Consider the following 17,614-nt stretch of genomic DNA (forward strand, 5'->3'; position numbering starts at 1 on the left):
GCATTTCACTTCTACAGTATAAATGGCACTTTTTCAATGTAGGGATGAAAACTAGAGAGCAGCAGTTGTTTCCTCTAAAATAAAGACAACCATAAACAGACACTCTTCGGGTTCCTGTTAAAAGAAGCAGCAAGCTAAAGATAAGGAAGATTTTTTTCCATCTTCAAAGTATAATTTGTCCATAGACAAAAAGAAAAATATGGTCAGCTGATCCCTCCCAATGAGACAGAGTAAGCTGTCAAGTGCTTACCATCTGGTTCAGCTCCTAATCCAGATGGGCTGACAATAGTGATTTATGAAAGGTTTGAAAGCAACTTGCCATTCTTCGGAAATAATCATTAGAACAGCTTAACATTGGAATTTCCCCCCCTCTTCCAGCCCCAATTTGCAACAAATGCAAAGACAGGGCAAGTGCTTCCATACCGTAAATTGAACAGTCTATTCTTGAACCAGAAGTTAGTATGTCTCTGCTCTTTGAGGGGAAAAAAAGGCAATTATTTTTCTTCCCCCTCTGCTCCCCTCTTTTGGTTCAATGAACAAGGAAGAAAATGTAAAATGTTCTCATTTGGAGTTTCTAACAAATGCCCGAAGAAGCCTTCACAGTCTGTGATGCTTGGGAAAGTCAAAGTCAACATCAGGAATAATCTGATGTCCCGCATGTTCACACTACAGACAGGTGTCCTCTAATCCATTCTTACAGAGACAGCCCAAAGGTCAATAAATACTTCCAGTGCAAATCACAGAGCCACTGACTGTTAGAGATAGAGGTCTAGCCCATTGTTAGCCCCTCTCCCACCCAATCAGGCGGCCCAAGAGCAGTGTTGCTTCCAAATCAGAACGAAATGACAGGGCACCACGTTTTTGGTTCAACCAAGTTTCTGTTACTCGTTGTCAGTTCTTGTCTCATCATTAATTTAATAGGACTGTAATGTACTAGGACTCATTTCTGGGATACTGATTACATTCTATTAATTTCTTTTCAGTTCATGTAAGAATTGCCGGCAAAGAGTGGGGTCATACCTTTCCTTTGATCAGATCACCTGCTGTTCAGGTGCTGAGGAAACTGTCAATATGCGTGCTATGCAGGTTTTAAAATGTTTTAAAACTTTCAAAATAGAAGTCTGGTATCATCGTGTAAAGTTTCTAATGGAAAATTATGGAATCCAGGCTAACTGTAACCTGAAGATTAGGGTTTCACTAAGAAGGAATACAAAAAGACAGGAGCAGCCCTAGGACTGGGAAAGTGGTGGATATATTCCAGCTGGGAATTAGGGAAAAGGAACTGGTTACTGCTCAGTCAGACAGAGATGACCTAGTGTTAAGGGCATAGAGAGAGGGAAATGGGAGCTGGCTCGAGTAACCAAGATGACTGGAAACTTCTCTTGCCGTGAACTGGATCTAAGCCACATGTGAGAGTGGAGTAGACACAGGTTAGGCAATGATGCACAGAACGGCAAGGCAGCTCAGTCTGTCCTAAGAAGAAAGAAGTATCAAGCCAAACTACACGTGATAAACTTGGTTTAACCTAACTGTAATTGCTAAAGCATACCAAAGAAGAAATTGGTCAGTCTTTGGATAGCCTAAAACTTCTACAAGTGGTCAAAAGTGCACAGTCATCATTGTCTAAAACTACCGGACACTGTTACGACGACATTTTAAATACGGTAACTGCACATATGTTCTTCTCAATCTTTAAATCTATGTGTTTTCTTCCCTTAAATAATGATCAGAGACTATTTTATTTGAAAATGGGCATTCATAGTCTACTACTTATAAGGCTATGTGTTCAGGGCTACAAGGGTTATAAGAATGATAGGACACTGTTTGTTTCCCTCAAATAATTTACAATGCAATAGATACACATAATAAGGCATAAATCACCACAAAATGAGACAGAATCTCCAAGGTCACTGAAAAACAGAGAGAGAGAGAGAGAGAGAGAGAGAGAGAGATCCTATATGACTGGTTGTAATTCATCTAAATTAAAATTGTAGGTTGGTAAAAACGCAATATTTTTATGGAAGGAGTGCTTGGTTTGGTTTTGTTTACCTATTTTTGTGCTGGAGGGACCTTCAAGACACGTAGTAATTTGAACAAGCTGCCATGTCCCTCTAGTGGTCACTTTGAAAACTACAGCAGACGTTGTATTACCTGGAGAAGCCAGCCAGTTTCAAAAGAGCTTGTCAGCCAGGCCATCCCTGTGCCTATGACAGCGAAGGACACCCAACTCAGGGCAAAGTGAAATTTTAGAGGAGAAAATATTCCCTACTCCATGTCATGTGTCATAGACCTAGAAAAAGCACTATGAGGTGGTAGAGTGTGAACACTGAGATCAGATGTCAGCCATTTCAGAACTGGGCAAATTACTGAGCCTCTCTCTTCCTCAGTCTACTCATCTGTGAAATGGGGATAACAATCCTACCCAACTCACAAGGTTGTTATGAGGATTAGAAAAGGGACTATTTAAAATATTAAGAATGATACCTTATAATAGTAAGAACTCAAGAGCTGTTTTTATTAGTTGTAATTATGGCATTTTATGGTAAAAACTAAACCAATGTAGTCTGTTTTTCCTTAAATTTCTTGAAGGTTAGTTGTGTAAATAATCATTAATTCAATAAAATTATTAAGTACAATAAGTGTATCTATTTAGATAGCAAAGAGACTTGACTTTAAATCAAGTCTTTGACACTTATTAGTTGTGTGTCTCTCGAGCATTTATCACCTGTGGAGCCTCAGTTTCATTGGCCAAAAATTGAAGTTATTGCTACTTTTCTGACACTTCACAAAGTTATTTTAAGGATTCTGCCAAATAATGCATCTAATGCACTTAACAACATGTCATGTTTGTTGCAAGAATGTATTAAATAGTAGCTACTACGAGGACTATATGCAAATTCATAGGAAGTGTGCATCTATAATCTATATTTCCTGTGGTACAATCAAGTGATGCCATTTTAGAAAGAGAGCTCATTTTGTATTCAAATGTCCAAAGAGGAGGCTGGATTCAGTGTAAGTATTGAATTAGAGCATCATAAGTAAGACAAAGTAGGGATGCAAGGGGGAAATTTGGGAGGTGGAGGGAATGCTAGAGCAAGTTCAGGTCAGAGACAGAGAGTGTGTTTGAGTTATGATACTTCTGGTACTTGAGACATCATGGCTAGGAATTATAGATTACTGCAAGAAGGTGGCTGACAGTCTTATTCTTTGGAGAAGGCCAAGGAATAAAGGGAGTAATGTGAACAGGAATCAAGAGGCTTGGCTGGAGCTGGTTACTGAGATCTAGTTTCCCCCAGGGAGTAGCCTATTCATAATTTGGACTCCCCTCCCAGCTACAGCTTCTTGGGGTCAGGGAGGCCTGTATTCTAAGTTTAGTTGGTAAAATAGCCCCTGACTGGAATGGATGCCAAGGGCATTTAGGGTGGGACCACACAGGGCAGCTCATAGGTGAGAGTGGGTACTGTCATCGTGGCTGATGCAGTTCTTTATCAAATGCTATTTTCTTGATGAATTGTATTAATAATGTCCAAATTCCTTTTATTTTAGTAATGGCATTGTCTGCCATTTTCAGCTGTATTTCTTCTCTACATGCTTGCCCATTTTATTTCACAACCTTTGTTCTCTGTACTTTCTTTCCACAATGCTCCTTATTCAATTTATTTTTCTCATTCCAGGTTTCCATTTTCTGCAGAAAACTTGGAGCTTACAGTATATAGGGAAGCTGATCTTTTAAATGCCTTTTGAGCATATAATATTTCAAAGTCTAAAGCCTAGTCAAAATACAATTAGTATTACCAATACACTGCTTTTGTAGAATTATGGGATTTAGTATTATTAAGAACTATTTCTTAATGATAAATGAGAAGAATCTCCTGATGTCTTGATTATATTCTTCACTGTCTCTATGTATTAAAATGCAAAACTAAATGTTTAAAATGTAACATCTGTGAAACGTTATGTGCCAGGAATAAGATTACTCATGATGGTTTCCTATTTACCTCCAATTAAACTTATCTGGGACTCCTGTGGTACCCACAGGACACAACTCAGTGTTTCCCAGCTCTACAGTGGCCTTGTCACTCCAGTGAGGTTACTTTACCTCTCAGTCATTTAGGATCTTGCCCCCATTTCATTACTAATTAAATTCATTTTTACAGAGTCATAAATTAACTATTTTTAGGTAAAATTACAGAAATTTCCTCATTCTGAGCTCTTTGTAAACTCTGGGTAATTAAATTTAAGAGTTATGTTAATCTTTATTAATACAGTATGTGAAGGAAATGACTGAGGGAAATAAAAGGCATCAACTTCTTAAATAGTCTTAAGGATAGGTTGGAAAATTTAAAAGTGCTTATTACATCAAGAACATTAGGAAACTTGTTAACATATCTTTGGACTAGAGCTAGAGTTCAGCTCAAAGTTGATGCATTGTTTTAGAGGCATTTTCGCTGTAGGAGCTATCACGTCACTTTTCTTGGTCTCATGAGGCCAGCACAGGAAGAAAAATGATAATGTGAGGCTCAGCTTCTTTTTTTTTTTTTTTTTTCATCAACAAGTATATTTGATTTCTAATTGTTGGTGTTAACTTGGTTCTTATCTGATGAATACAGCCTTGAGCATTCATAATCATTGAGAACAGGGACCTTAGTGTTATATAAATATTTTACCCCATTGGATCAGTAAATGTTTTGTTAATTGGCTGATCCACATTTCTATTCAAAGAGCATCTTTAGATAAATGAAGCTTTTAATAACACCCTAAGGAAAACTCGTGGCAAACATACTGTGCCTTTGCCATAAGGTTTTCAAAATATCCTACGGAATTATTAAAAAGTAAACCTTTAGAAAAGAAGATTAGACCTTGTTGCAAAAACCCATAACTCATTTTTTCCCTCAGGACTGACTGACAAAACAAAAGAACATAATTTGTTTTTGCTTTCTGCTATCCCAAGATGACAGCTACTTACCTTCTGCTATCCTAAAGCTGGTGCCTTTTACCAATGCCTAGCTAACATGAGAGCAGATCTGTTTCAAATACTCTGTTCTATATTGTGATAGAGTGAACTAACAGCTGGCTTGCTCTGTTTAGCTCTCGGGTGTCCGGCATCCATGAGATGATGCTGTGCATTAAGAGACGAGTGGATCATTTGACCAAACAGTGTTCAGCGCACAAGGAATTTGCTCTTAAGAAACAACAACTAACAGCCTTGGTGGAGGGTTACCTGAGGAAGGTAACTTCATAAACTAAAACTTAAACATCTAAGTTGGTGATAATAGATGGTATGGTAGGTGCAGTATGTGGGCGTGGTGGGAGGACCGGGGCATGTCTCCTTAGGCTGCTCTTATGTTCCACATTGGGTCCTTTAATTGAACTAAACAGAGGTAATTCACTATTGTTCATCTGCTACCCCTGACCCAGGTGGCCCGTCTGCCGCCTCCAACCTGAAGGTATGTACACAAAGGCAGTTCCCCCTTTGCACAGTACTGTGTTAACTGAACCAAATATATATGGGAATAGAGTGGTTATTTCATTTGCATGGTTCTGAGCATGGTTCCAATATGCACAAGTTTCAGTTACAATGGTACCATGCAACACCAGGACTATAGAGAGGTAGATAGATTGATATATAAACAGATAGCAAAAATTATGAGTTTTAGGTTTTTCAAGGAATAAATTGCCATTGTCATATTTTATTGAACTAGAGCAGTGCAAGGCAGCACAGTCATTCTGCATGTAAGCATACATGTGAAAATCCTCTCTGCAGAGTGAACGTGATGGCTTGATATGGAAGAATTTTACTTCCTATTTCCAGAGGGGAATAAAACTAAGAAGCTACAGTTTGACTAAATAAAAAAAAAAATTATCTTTAGCAAAAATTAGTAATAGCTCAATGGCATTGATGCTAATGGACCTTGCTGCAGAGGCTGGGTCTCAAATTTTCAATGATGTTTTCATTTGATACAATGGACTTATATGCCTGAACTTACATGAATAGAATTAGTAGACTTCACCGGAGAGGACATTAAATATCAATGTCTGTATTTAAATTGCCTCCTCACCTGTTATTAATCCAGAACCTTGGGAATTTTGTCATTCTTCTGGTGCCTGGGTTCAGGATGTTTCCAAATATGTTGGCAGCTGTGGTATCGCATTCTCTGGAGCTTGAGACCCAAGCTAATTTGGTGACGGTTGAAGACACAGTAGGAACTCAGCTGTTGATACTTGTCTTATTGCCAGTTCAGAGTGAATTTGAGCCTGGGGAGTATGGACTGGAGTCACAGGAAGGGGACAAAGCATGTAACTTGAATGGAATAGAACCCTTCAAGGGTTACTTTAGTCACTGACTTATGTCCACTGAAGATCAAATCATAGTCCTCCAGTCTCATCAATTAAATGTCCTAAGTATGTCCCTGTGTTTTACTACAGCAAGTATAGGGTTTGGCACTTCCCCGGAGTCCCTCTTCCCAAATTACTGCAATACCCATGCTCTGGATCTTGCCTTCAAAACATGCCTGCAGATTGAGTCCCGTTCAACTCACAGATAAATTCATCTCTGTGGATGTGTTAGCAAGTGCATTATCCTTCATAGGTAATATAGACAAGTTCTTATAGGATGTGAGTGATTGTTTATATCTCATAGCTGTTAATAAAATAAATATCTTTAAACATATGACGCTTGTTGGCAGGCCACTACTATTACCTCCCATGAAGAGCAGCATTATTAAAATATGAAATTCTTAATATTTAAAACTATATTAGATTAATATTGGTAAAATGTATTTCAAATATGAGAATCAATAAAATATTATTTATCTTCCTGACACATGTGCATACGTACATGCAAAAATATATTAATAAGACTGCCATATGTTATTTACTCCTAAAGGTGGAAATGTCAATTCAGAAAATCAGTCCAGTACTTTCTAATACAATGGATGTCGGTTCCACCCGTTCTGAATCGGAGAAGATTTTGAACAAATATCTGGAACTAGATATCCAAGCTAAGGTAAATAAAATGAGAATGATTTGGGTATATGGCTTTGTAAATTATGTTTACAAAAGCATATGACTATACTTTTGTAAATATAATTTAAAAAATATTTGATAACTAGAAACTTAATCCTAGCTCACTTGAGGTTTATAATTCTAAATTTGTATGTAGCACATAATGACTTAAAAACTCATATTCCTATGTGTCTAAATTATATTTACATATGCATTTATTAGGGCATTTGTGTTCACTGAAAGTCAGTATTACAGCTGGGTATTAAACACTCATTTGGTTCCTTTTTGTTGCCTGAGCAGTTTCTCAAAAAAAGTCTCATTTTGAGGGTGATAGAAGAGGCAGGCACAGTGCTTCTCTAAGACTATTTGCAATTTTTTTCTGTAAGAGCAAGTTACCAAATTACCAGAAGCAACATGCATTATTGCAAGATTCCAAGGATATAAATAAAAACCACCTTGTTTGCTTACCTAACATTCAGAGACAGAAAATGCCCCCCACCACCACAGCACCTTCTCCAGCTCCCTCCTACTCCTTTCACATGGCACTTGGCTCCAAACCTGCCCTGAATTTTCTGTCTGCTCCAGCAAAGTTAAAGGAAGGTGAGTCAAGTGCCCTCCCCTGTTTCTCCCTATGACTCCAGTTCTCAACAGAAGAACCTCCTTCATGGACTGTGCCCCCACTGGAAACTCACAAACACACCAATTTTTTGTTGAGTGGGGTATTTTTTATTTATTATTTAGAATACTTAAAACTTATGTCTGAACTCAATTTCATTTTTAAATTTTAAACATTTTAGAAATGGGGAGTACCCATTACAACGGAAGAAATTCCCTGCTTCTCTCCTTCCCAGAGTGCTTTCATAAAGCAGGGCCTGTAAATTAAAATTTCCTTCATTCAATGGAGTACTTGGGAAGCATATTAATTACAAGTAGGGAAGAAATCCCTCATTGCTGCAGAGTTTTTTTCTTTTATTTTTCTTGGTTTTTAGGTTGGTCTCACATGAAACTTTACAGGGCTCTTTCTGCAACATGCATAATTGTCATGCCTACTATTCCTATTCATCTATGTAATCAATGGTTGGAGTTCACATAACAGAAATTACACTCAAGAAGAAAACATAAGAGAACATCCCTGAGCAAATCAAAGTCACTGATTTTTTAGGTTCTTTAGGCCTGATATGTAATATTTTCCCTACTGGCCCTAAATAAGACTGTACTATCGATATATCTTTTTATAAATTAAAAACTAATGAATAAGTTCTATGAATTTGCCCACTAATATAATAAAATTAGTTTAGGAATTTGCTAGAGCTATTGTTAAATTTCATATAGCAATCTCACATATAATTAATTTATGTAAATTATTTAAAACATTTCTGGCATTTGGTTTTACCACCTTTCATGCCAAATCTTTCTTTTATTTGTGACACAAAAGTTAGAGTTCTCCAGCACCACATCACACCTACTCCAAAATGGACCACATAATTGGAAATAAATCACTCCTCAGCAAATGCAAAAGAACGGAAATCATAACAAATAGTCTCTCAGACCACAGTGCAATCAAATTATAATTCAGGATTAAGAAACTAACTCAGAACCACATGACTGCATGGAAACTGAACAACTAGCTCTTAAATGTTGACTGGATAAACAATGAAATGAAGACAGAAATAAAGATGTTCTTCAAAACCAATGAGAACAAAGACACAACGTACCAGAATTTCTGGGACATATTTAAAGCAGTGTCTAGGGAAAATTTATAGCAATAAATGCCCACATGAGAAGCAAGGAAAGATCTAAAATCAACGCCCTATCATCAAAATTGAAAGAGATGAGGAGCAAGATCAAAAAAACTCAAAAGCTAGCAGAAGATAAGAAACAACTATGATCACAGCAGAACTGAAGGAGATAGAGACACAAAAACCCTTCAAAAAATCAATAAATCCAGGAGCTAATTTTTTGAAAAGATCAACAAAAATAGACCACTAGCCTGATTAATAAAAAAGAAAAGGGAGAATAATCAAATAGATGCAATAAAAAAACGATAAAGGGGATATCACTACAGATTCCACAGAAATACAAACCACCATCAGAGATTACTACAAACAACTCCATGCACACAAACCAGTAAACTTGAAAGAAATGGATAAATTCCTAGACACCTGCACCCTCCCAAGCCTAAACCAGGAAGAAGTTGAAACCCTGAATAGACCAATAACAAGGGCTGAAGTTGAGGCAGCAATTAATAGCCTACCAATCAAAAAAAGCCCAGGTCCAGATGGGTTCACAGCAAAATTCTAACAGACATACAAAGAGGAGCTGGTATCACTCCTTCTGAAACTATTCCAAACAATCAAAAAAGAGGGAATCCTTCCCAAATCATTTTATGAGACCAACATCATCCTGATACCAAAACCCGACAGAGACTCAACAAGAAAAGAAAACTTCAGGCCAATATCCATGATGAACATAGATGGAAAAATCTTCAATAAAATACTGGCAAACTGATTGCAACAGCACATCGAAAAGCTTATGCATCACGATCAAGTAGGCTTCATCCCACAGATGCAAGGCTGGTTCAACATATGCAAGTTTATAAACATAATCCACCACATAAACAGAACCAAAGACAAAAACTACAAGATTATCTCAATAGATGCAGAGAAGGCCTTTGACAAAATTCAACAGCCCTTTATGCTAAAAACTCTCAATAAACTAGGTATCGACAGAACGTATCTCAAAATAATAAAAGCTATTTACGACAAACCCACAGCCAGTATCATACTGAATGGGCAAAAGCTGGAAGCATTCCCTTTGAAATCTGGCACTAGACAAGGATGCCCTCTCTCACCACTCCTATTCAATATAGTATTGGAAGTTCTAGCCAGAACAATCAGGCAAGAAAAAGAAATAAAGGTTATTCAATTAGGAAAGAAGGAAGTCAAATTGCCTCTATTTGTAGATGACATGATTGTATATTTAGAAGACCCCAGGCCGGGCGCGGTGGCTCAAGCCTGTAATCCCAGCACTTTGGGAGGCCGAGGCGGGTGGATCACGAGGTCAAGAGATCGAGACCATCCTGGTCAACATGGTGAAACCCCGTCTCTACTAATACAAAAAAAATTAGCTGGGCATGGTGGCGCGTGCCTGTAATCCCAGCTACTCAGGAGGCTGAGGCAGGAGAATTGCCTGAACCCGGGAGGCGGAGGTTGCGGTGAGCCGAGATCGCGCCATTGCACTCCAGCCTGGGTAACGAGCGAAACTCCGTCTCAAAAAAAAAAAAAAAAAAAAAAAAAAAAAAAAAAAAAAAGAAGACCCCAACGTCTCAGCCCAAAATCTGAAACTGATAAGCAACATCAACAAAGTCTCAGGATACAAAATCAATGTGCAGAAATCACAAGAATTGATTTTTACACTTAAATTTTCAATCAGGGTCTAGCCCAGAGTGTCTGTGCAAAAGAAGACATACATGAGGCCAACAAGCATATGAAAAAATGCTCATCATCACTGGTCATTAGAGAAATGCAAATCAAAACTACATTGAGATACAATCTCACGCCAGTTAGAACGGTGATCATTAAAAAATCTGGAGACAACAGATGCTGGAGAGGATGTGGAGAAATATGAACACTTTTACACTGTTGGTGGGAGTGTAAATTAGTTCAACCATTGTGGAAGACAGTGTGGCGATTCCTCAAGGACCTAGAAATAGAAATTCCATTTGACCCAGCAATCCCATTACTGGGTATATATCCAAAGGATTATAAATCCTTGTCTTATAAAGACACATGCACACGTATGTTCATTGTGGCACTGTTGACAATACAAAGACCTGGAACTAACCCAAATGCCCATCGATATAGACTGGACAAGGAAAATGTGGCCCATATACACAATGGAATACTATGCAGCCATAAAAATGATGAGTTCCTGTCCTTTGTAGGAACATGGATGAATCTGGAAACCATCATTCTCAGCAAACTGACACAAGAACAGAAAAATAAACACCGCATGTTCTCACTCATAGGCGGATGTTGAACAATGAGAACACATGGACACAGGGAAGGGAGCGTCACACACTGGAGTCTGTTGGGGGAGAATAGGGGAGGGACAGTGGCGGGTAGGGAGGTTGGGGAGGGATAACATGGGGAGAAATGCCAGATATAGGTGATGGGGGGATGGAGGCAGCAAACCTCATTGCCATGTATGTGCCTATGCAACAATCCTGCATGTTTTGCACCTGTACCCCAGAACCTAAAGTGCAATAAAATATATATATATTTTTTTTTAAAGTTAGAGTTCTCAAAATAAGTATAGCTGATATAACCAAGACTAATTTGAAATAATTTTCATTTTAAAAGTACCCTTCTTTTTTTTCTTTTTAGAATTTCATAAGTTGTGTCTTCCTTTTATTAAGGAGATTCTTGGTATAAGTTCAATTAATAATCATAATTGATGGAAATGCAGAAGATAATGAAATATGAATGTTCATGATTCCCCTGTCAGTTTCTGACCTCTGGGGCTATGCTTTTACAGGAAACATCACATGAATTAGAAGCAGCTGCAAAAATCATGATGGAGAAAAATGAATTTGAATCTGATGAAATGGCATCACTTTCCTCTAAAGCTAGATGGCTAGCAGAAGAATTAAACCAACTTGGCCAAAGCATTGACTCCAGAACACAAGTCCTGCAAACTTACGTGGCATTTCTGAAGTCATCAGAGGAGGTGTGGTACTATGTGTTAACCTTCTTCAGCAAGGTGGCCATTGCCCATGTGCTTGCTTTCTGTGGGGATATATGCTCTGCCTTGGTGGGTAGTTCCATATCCTCTACTCCTGTGCATGGGCTCACTTACGGGCCCTGTATTCTTGTAAACCAGAGAGTGATCGCAGCAGGTCTCAATCTATAAAGGTTTATTAAGCCAAGGTTGAGGACATGCCTGGGAAAGAATAAAAATTCCAGGAGCCTCTGTGATCTGAGCTGTTCCCAAAGGGGGTTTGGGGAACTTCAGTATTTAAAGGAGAAAGAGCAAGCATGAGGAAAACAAAAAGGAGGGAGGCTAGGCAGTGAGGAAAATGATTACATTCCTGTGAGACTCTGATTAGCCTCAGCAAACCTACATTTTACGTGTGAAAGGAATGGGGAAAAAGTCCATTATGCATTGTTGCACACCCAGTAAGTCTACATTTTACATAAGATAAATGTGAAAAGAGGGAGTAGAGGCTATGACATAAGGCTGTGAAATTACCATTATCTGTTTGGGAACAAAAGCAAAGCAGTTTTTATGTGCGTGTACTCAGTTCCCAAGCCTGCCTTTCCCTTGGGCACAGTGAGTTTGGGGTCCTGAGATTCTGTTTTTTTGTTTGTTTGTTTCACATTCTTCAAGGAACCACGCAAAGGCTCAAATAGTAAGTTGTTTTTCTAAAAAATCATACAAATTTGTATGTGTGGATAGGTGTATGCACAAATAAACAAAGTGGTTATATTGGGATACTTTTTACTTCATCCTACAAATATTTACAATATCCTAAATGTACAACAAAATTATTTCAAAATAGTCATCTTCTAACCCACAGATCTTTTTGAATACTTTAGCCACATTAGTGTGGTTCATTTGAAATACACAGAATTGGAACGGGCTACTGGGTTCAGTCTCAAATCTGCCTTGTGTGATACGTTTTCATATGCTACCCCTCAGAGCTTCTTAAGAGGCCCTATTTTGTCTGGTTATACTAGATGGCCTCTAATATTCCCTCTCGTAACTGGATTCTATCTCAAAGGTCATTGTTTCTTGAAGCTGACATCAGTAATAGAAAAGCCCTGGAGTCTCATTTTATTTAACCCCGATCCTAGTAACCCCCGTGCCAGTGTAGATCACTCTCCTTTTCGGTCAGATGGGTGCTAGTTTACTGGAAGGCAGAGCCAGCAGGGTTTACTCAGGGATAGAGCCAACCCAAGGTAAGTAGTGTGTCTGATTTCCATCTTCTCACCTCCACCTTCTCAGCACCTTCCTCCTTACCTCTCACCATCACCTCCTCTGTCTAAGTCCTTTATAATATTCTCAGTTTACCCCTGCATCCTTTTCTACATTTTTACTCAACTGTTTGTTCTTTCTGGCTTCTTTTTAGCTTTTCTCTTTATTTTTCTGTTTTCTTAATTTTTTATTTTTGTGGGTACATAGGTGTATATATATATATTTATGAGATATGAGATGTTTTGATATAGGCATACAATGTGTAATAATCACATCATGGAGGATGGTGTATCCATCCCCCAAGCATTTATCGCATTTATCTTTTGTGTTCTTTTTAGTTCTCAATGCTAAACTCTCATGGTTTGGCAAGTTCCAAACTAATTCCAGCTGACAGAATTATCTTGTTGATGAACATCGTAATGCAGGACATGAAATGGTAGAGAAGCTACAAAGAAGTACTTGCTGTCTGCATCATCGTTGCCAAAAATGAACCTCTTCGGCTTTCCGCTAAGCATCCACTTCCATGACCCACTCCGGCTTTTGGACCAGGAGGCTTAGCTTTGCAAACACCAATTTAATCAGAACATTTTACCTTCATGCTTTTTATTTTCTGCTAAAACTCTTTTCCTACTGGCAGAGCCTCCCATCCTGCCAATCCTGGCAATGCTTCCCATCCATCACTTCGCCCCTCCTCTGGCTTTCCTTTCTTCCTCACCAGCTCATGGTTACGCATAGCCTTTCCATTCTCCATCCCCTCAACTCCCTGCCTTCCACACTGAATAACCCTGCCAACTCTCAATAAGGGATCAATCCAATACACTGTTTACTCAGCTTTTCTTTCCAAGCTTCCAGAGGCTCCAGTGGAAAATCATACAATTGTGCTAATTGGCCCTGTTACGAATGCGTGGGTCTCTGCCTCAGCTGGGTCCCCCATATGCTCCCTAGTTAGTTCCCATTTGGTGGCAGTTTTCAAGCATCCTACCTTAGTTTCTATCCCTAAATCTCATCCAATGTCCTTACTTTATATATCACTGAAATAAAAAATGAAGCCATTGAGAATAATGGCCTTGACTTCCAAACTTGTTGACATATTCACCCATCCTCCATGGGTTCCATTAAAGTAAAAGACTGATCTGTGATCAGTCCTTTCCTGAATATTCCTACATCCTTCAGCATCTATCTCCAATCATCCTCTTATTTTTAAAAGGTTTCTTTTCCATTGCTTCCTTCCTTTTGTTCTACAGTTATGTCCACATAGGTTTGTCACCACCAAGGCTACCACTGCATCATTCTCTTTCCCTTTAAATGTAGACTCTTTTTTTTTTTTTAAGACAAGGTCTCACTCTGTCACTCAGGCTGGAGTGCAGTGGCATGATCACAGCTCACTGCAGCCTTGACTTCCCCAGGCTCAGGTGATCTTCTCACCTCAGCCTCCCAGGTAGCTGGTACTACAGGTATGTGCCACCAAGCCCAGCTAATTTCCTTTTTATAGAAATGGGGTTTCTCCATGAGGCCCAGGCTCAAATGTGGACTCTTGAAATGGGAAGATAACATTCCTCACCTCTACTTGCTCATCCTGTCCTTGTACCACTGCAATTCACTTTATTCCCATTTCAACGCTTCCATTTGTCACCTCTTCACTCCATTAAAAACATTATTTTAAGCTACCTACTGGTTGACAAATGAAATGGTATATTTTCAGTCTTCATCCTGCTTAATCTTTCTGCAGAACTTATTTGACCCATTTACCCACTCTCACTTCCTTTGGTTTTTTTCTAAAAGAGCAGATTTATTGAGGTATAATTTACATAGCATAAAACTCACCTATTTTATAGTGCAGTGATTTTTCATATATTTATAGAGTCATGCAACCATCGTAGCACTCCAGTTTTAGTATAGGTCTATCATCCCCAGAAGAGCACTGGTATACATTTTTAGTCAGTCCTGGCTCCCACCCTCAACCTCAGGCAAGCACTGATCTACTTTCTGTCTCTCTAGGTTTGCCTTTTCTGGATATTTTGCATAAGTGGACTCATCCTGTCTACTTCCTTGTCTATTCCTTCTCCTTTCTCCTAATTCACTTTTCTTTTTTGTTCTTAAAGTGTGGTGGGTCATAGAGTTCTTACCCGTGCCCTCTCTTTTGCACATTGCACCCACTTCTACAAAAATCACATTCCCACCTATGGTTTCTTCCCCAATAACTCAAAAGTGGTTTCTCAGCCCCAACTCTCCTGAGCTCCAAACCAATGCTTTCAGTTAGCTGTGTATCCTGTAGGCTCCTCTAACTCAGCAAAACACAGCTGGTGTCTTTTCCTCAAATATGCTTTTCCTTCTGTATTTTGTCATTGGGTTAATGACTCCACCATCCTTTCAGAAATCCTATGTAGAAGCTTCAGTGTCTTTTTCAACTGCTTTCTCAATGAGCATTTATTTTGTACTAGTTACTATGCTTCTCATTCCTGATCTTACTAATCTTTATAACACCCTATGTTTTAGTTATTATGATCCCCATTTTGTAAATATGGGAAACTGAGGCTCTGAGGGGTGAGGTATGCAAGATGAAGCAGTTAGCAAACATCAAAGATGAAGTTTAATCCCCAATTATTTCCCTTTTGTTTTTCCTATTTCAAAGGCCATGCTCTCCCATGTCTGCTTATTGAGCCAACCTAAGAGATTTCTGAACTCCCCTTTCTCTGCATTTGCACCATCACTTCCTTGGTTCAGGCTGTCATCATCTCTTACCTGGCTTAATGATGTCATCTTCTGCCTGCTCCATCTGCCTCCTATATTTCCCCCTTCACACTCCCCTTCTTTTTGCAGCCAACACAAAAGTCATTCTAAGGCAAATCTGATCACATTACCTCCTGAAATTCAGGTAATTTGACAAGTGTAATAAAGCAAGTTGCAAACAACTTTTACCAAAAATGAATAAAATCTTAAAGTTTTTTACTAATTCACTTAAATCAGCTAGTACAGAGTCAAAGGAATTTCTGTAATGACATGGTTCTCATTTGCATTCAAGGAGGCTTTTTTGAGCCATTGAAAAAGAAAGATGAATTAAAGTTTATGTTTTGAGAATTGCACATAACAGACTGCCCATAATATTGACACCTAGCCTATAATGGATGACCTGTGAAGCCCTGATGATGGTCATGCTGATTCCGAGTCATCTATCTGTGGTTTCAACCTAATGAGAATGTATCTCAATTGTGTTGGTTATAGTAGGAAATAAGTTGAAACCTGCTGGCCAGCTTTAAGCCAGCAGGGTTATCCCTCTGTCTCTTTCTTGCCATTTAGCTCGTGCAACCTGTACTTCACCCACACTAAGATCATGTATTGTCCTCTGAACCAGCAAGTGTCTTCACAGCTAGTGTCTCCCACTTTGACACGAGTTATTCCTCCCATCTGGGATGCCCTTCGATGCCTTCTCACCCTGGACAGTTCAAGACACAGATCAAATGTCACTTCATTTGGGAAGCTCTTCCCTATTTACTCTATATTGAGTTGGTGGTCTCTCCTCAGTGTGCCCATAATATTGTCTGTATATGTGTCTTTGTGTTGTAATAATTTAATAATGGTTCTCTTTGTCAGAGAGCCAACTTTGAATACCCCAAAAAATAAATAGTTAATGATTACTGGGGCATCTTAGAAGGTTCTATGGAGAAAGTAGCATTTTAACTGCTTATGAATGATAAATAGGAGAAGAAAATTGAAGAAAGATCATTCTGGACTGAGGGAACAGGCATCAGCAAAACATAGAGGCATGTATAAATGGAATATGGAAATGAGGAGAGAGCTGCTGTTTCTGAGGACTATTTGTAGACTCTCCTATCAAGTTCAGTTAAATTAAGAAAAATGTTAAAATCTTTAAAATATAATGACTAAACATTGCCTGAAATTTCTTACCCTGTTTAGATTGCCGTTGGTAGTTACAAGCTATTTAAGTCTGGTCCCGTCGGCCATTAGTATTATTGAAAATGCAAACAAACTTGCATCAGATAATTTATACTATTTCTACATCATCCAATTATATATTAATCTGTAGGTCTACAGAAACATTTGATTGTATATAAACTCTGCTCAAGAAGAGTAATTTAAAATAATCTAATATTGCTTACATTGGTTAGCAAATGAGAAAATATAATTCCAGGGAGGCACAGTAATGTACCTTAATAAGATTAGCTCATGGAGGCAGTTTAATATTAATAGTTTGGCAGAGAATTAGCAATTATTTGTACTCTTTTATTCTGAGTTATTGCTGACTAGAATTGAATTGTGATTTACTAATTACTAATAATTTTTCACTGGCTTATAGTTCTTAGTGATTTGTACTGTCTGACTCTATGTATGTATCTTTCTTCTGAATTATGAAACGTGGCTTTAAATGAAACCACACTGGTCTTTGACATATGTTGTCCCAAATTGAAAAACATACAAACACAGAATTTGTAAATACGATTTTGGCTTCAATAAGTAGTTTTTATACTTAATAAACTTGTCAGCTCAGTTTTCTACCCAGTCAATGGTAGTCCTATCTGTCAACAATCCAAATGGATTTTTTTAATATTTTTTCAATAAGTTAAAAATATTCAATAATTATCTAAAGAATTCTGAAAATGGGCTGGGGTTGGTG

At 38.3% G+C, this 17,614-nt stretch overlaps 1 protein-coding gene across 6 annotated transcripts in view; it reads left to right on the top strand.

The window, feature by feature from the left end:
• Positions 1 to 17,614, top strand: part of CCDC141 (coiled-coil domain containing 141) — a 216,661-nt gene that overhangs the window by 142,717 nt on the left and 56,330 nt on the right. For all 6 annotated transcript variants that reach the window (XR_010341447.1, XM_064373291.1, XM_064373289.1 and 3 more), the window contains exons 10-12: positions 5,089 to 5,230; positions 6,887 to 7,006; positions 11,542 to 11,733. Coding sequence is in view for 5 of the 6 variants with exons in the window: in XM_064373291.1 (XP_064229361.1) it covers positions 5,089 to 5,230; positions 6,887 to 7,006; positions 11,542 to 11,733 (454 nt within the window). In the remaining variant the exon portion in view is untranslated. The remainder of the gene's footprint in view (positions 1 to 5,088; positions 5,231 to 6,886; positions 7,007 to 11,541; positions 11,734 to 17,614) is intronic.

The sequence above is a fragment of the Aotus nancymaae genome, unplaced genomic scaffold (genome assembly GCF_030222135.1).
Source record: "Aotus nancymaae isolate 86718 unplaced genomic scaffold, 86718_ANA_hifiasm-v0.15.2.pri h1tg000008l, whole genome shotgun sequence".
In the NCBI taxonomy this organism is placed as follows: domain Eukaryota; kingdom Metazoa; phylum Chordata; class Mammalia; order Primates; family Aotidae; genus Aotus; species Aotus nancymaae.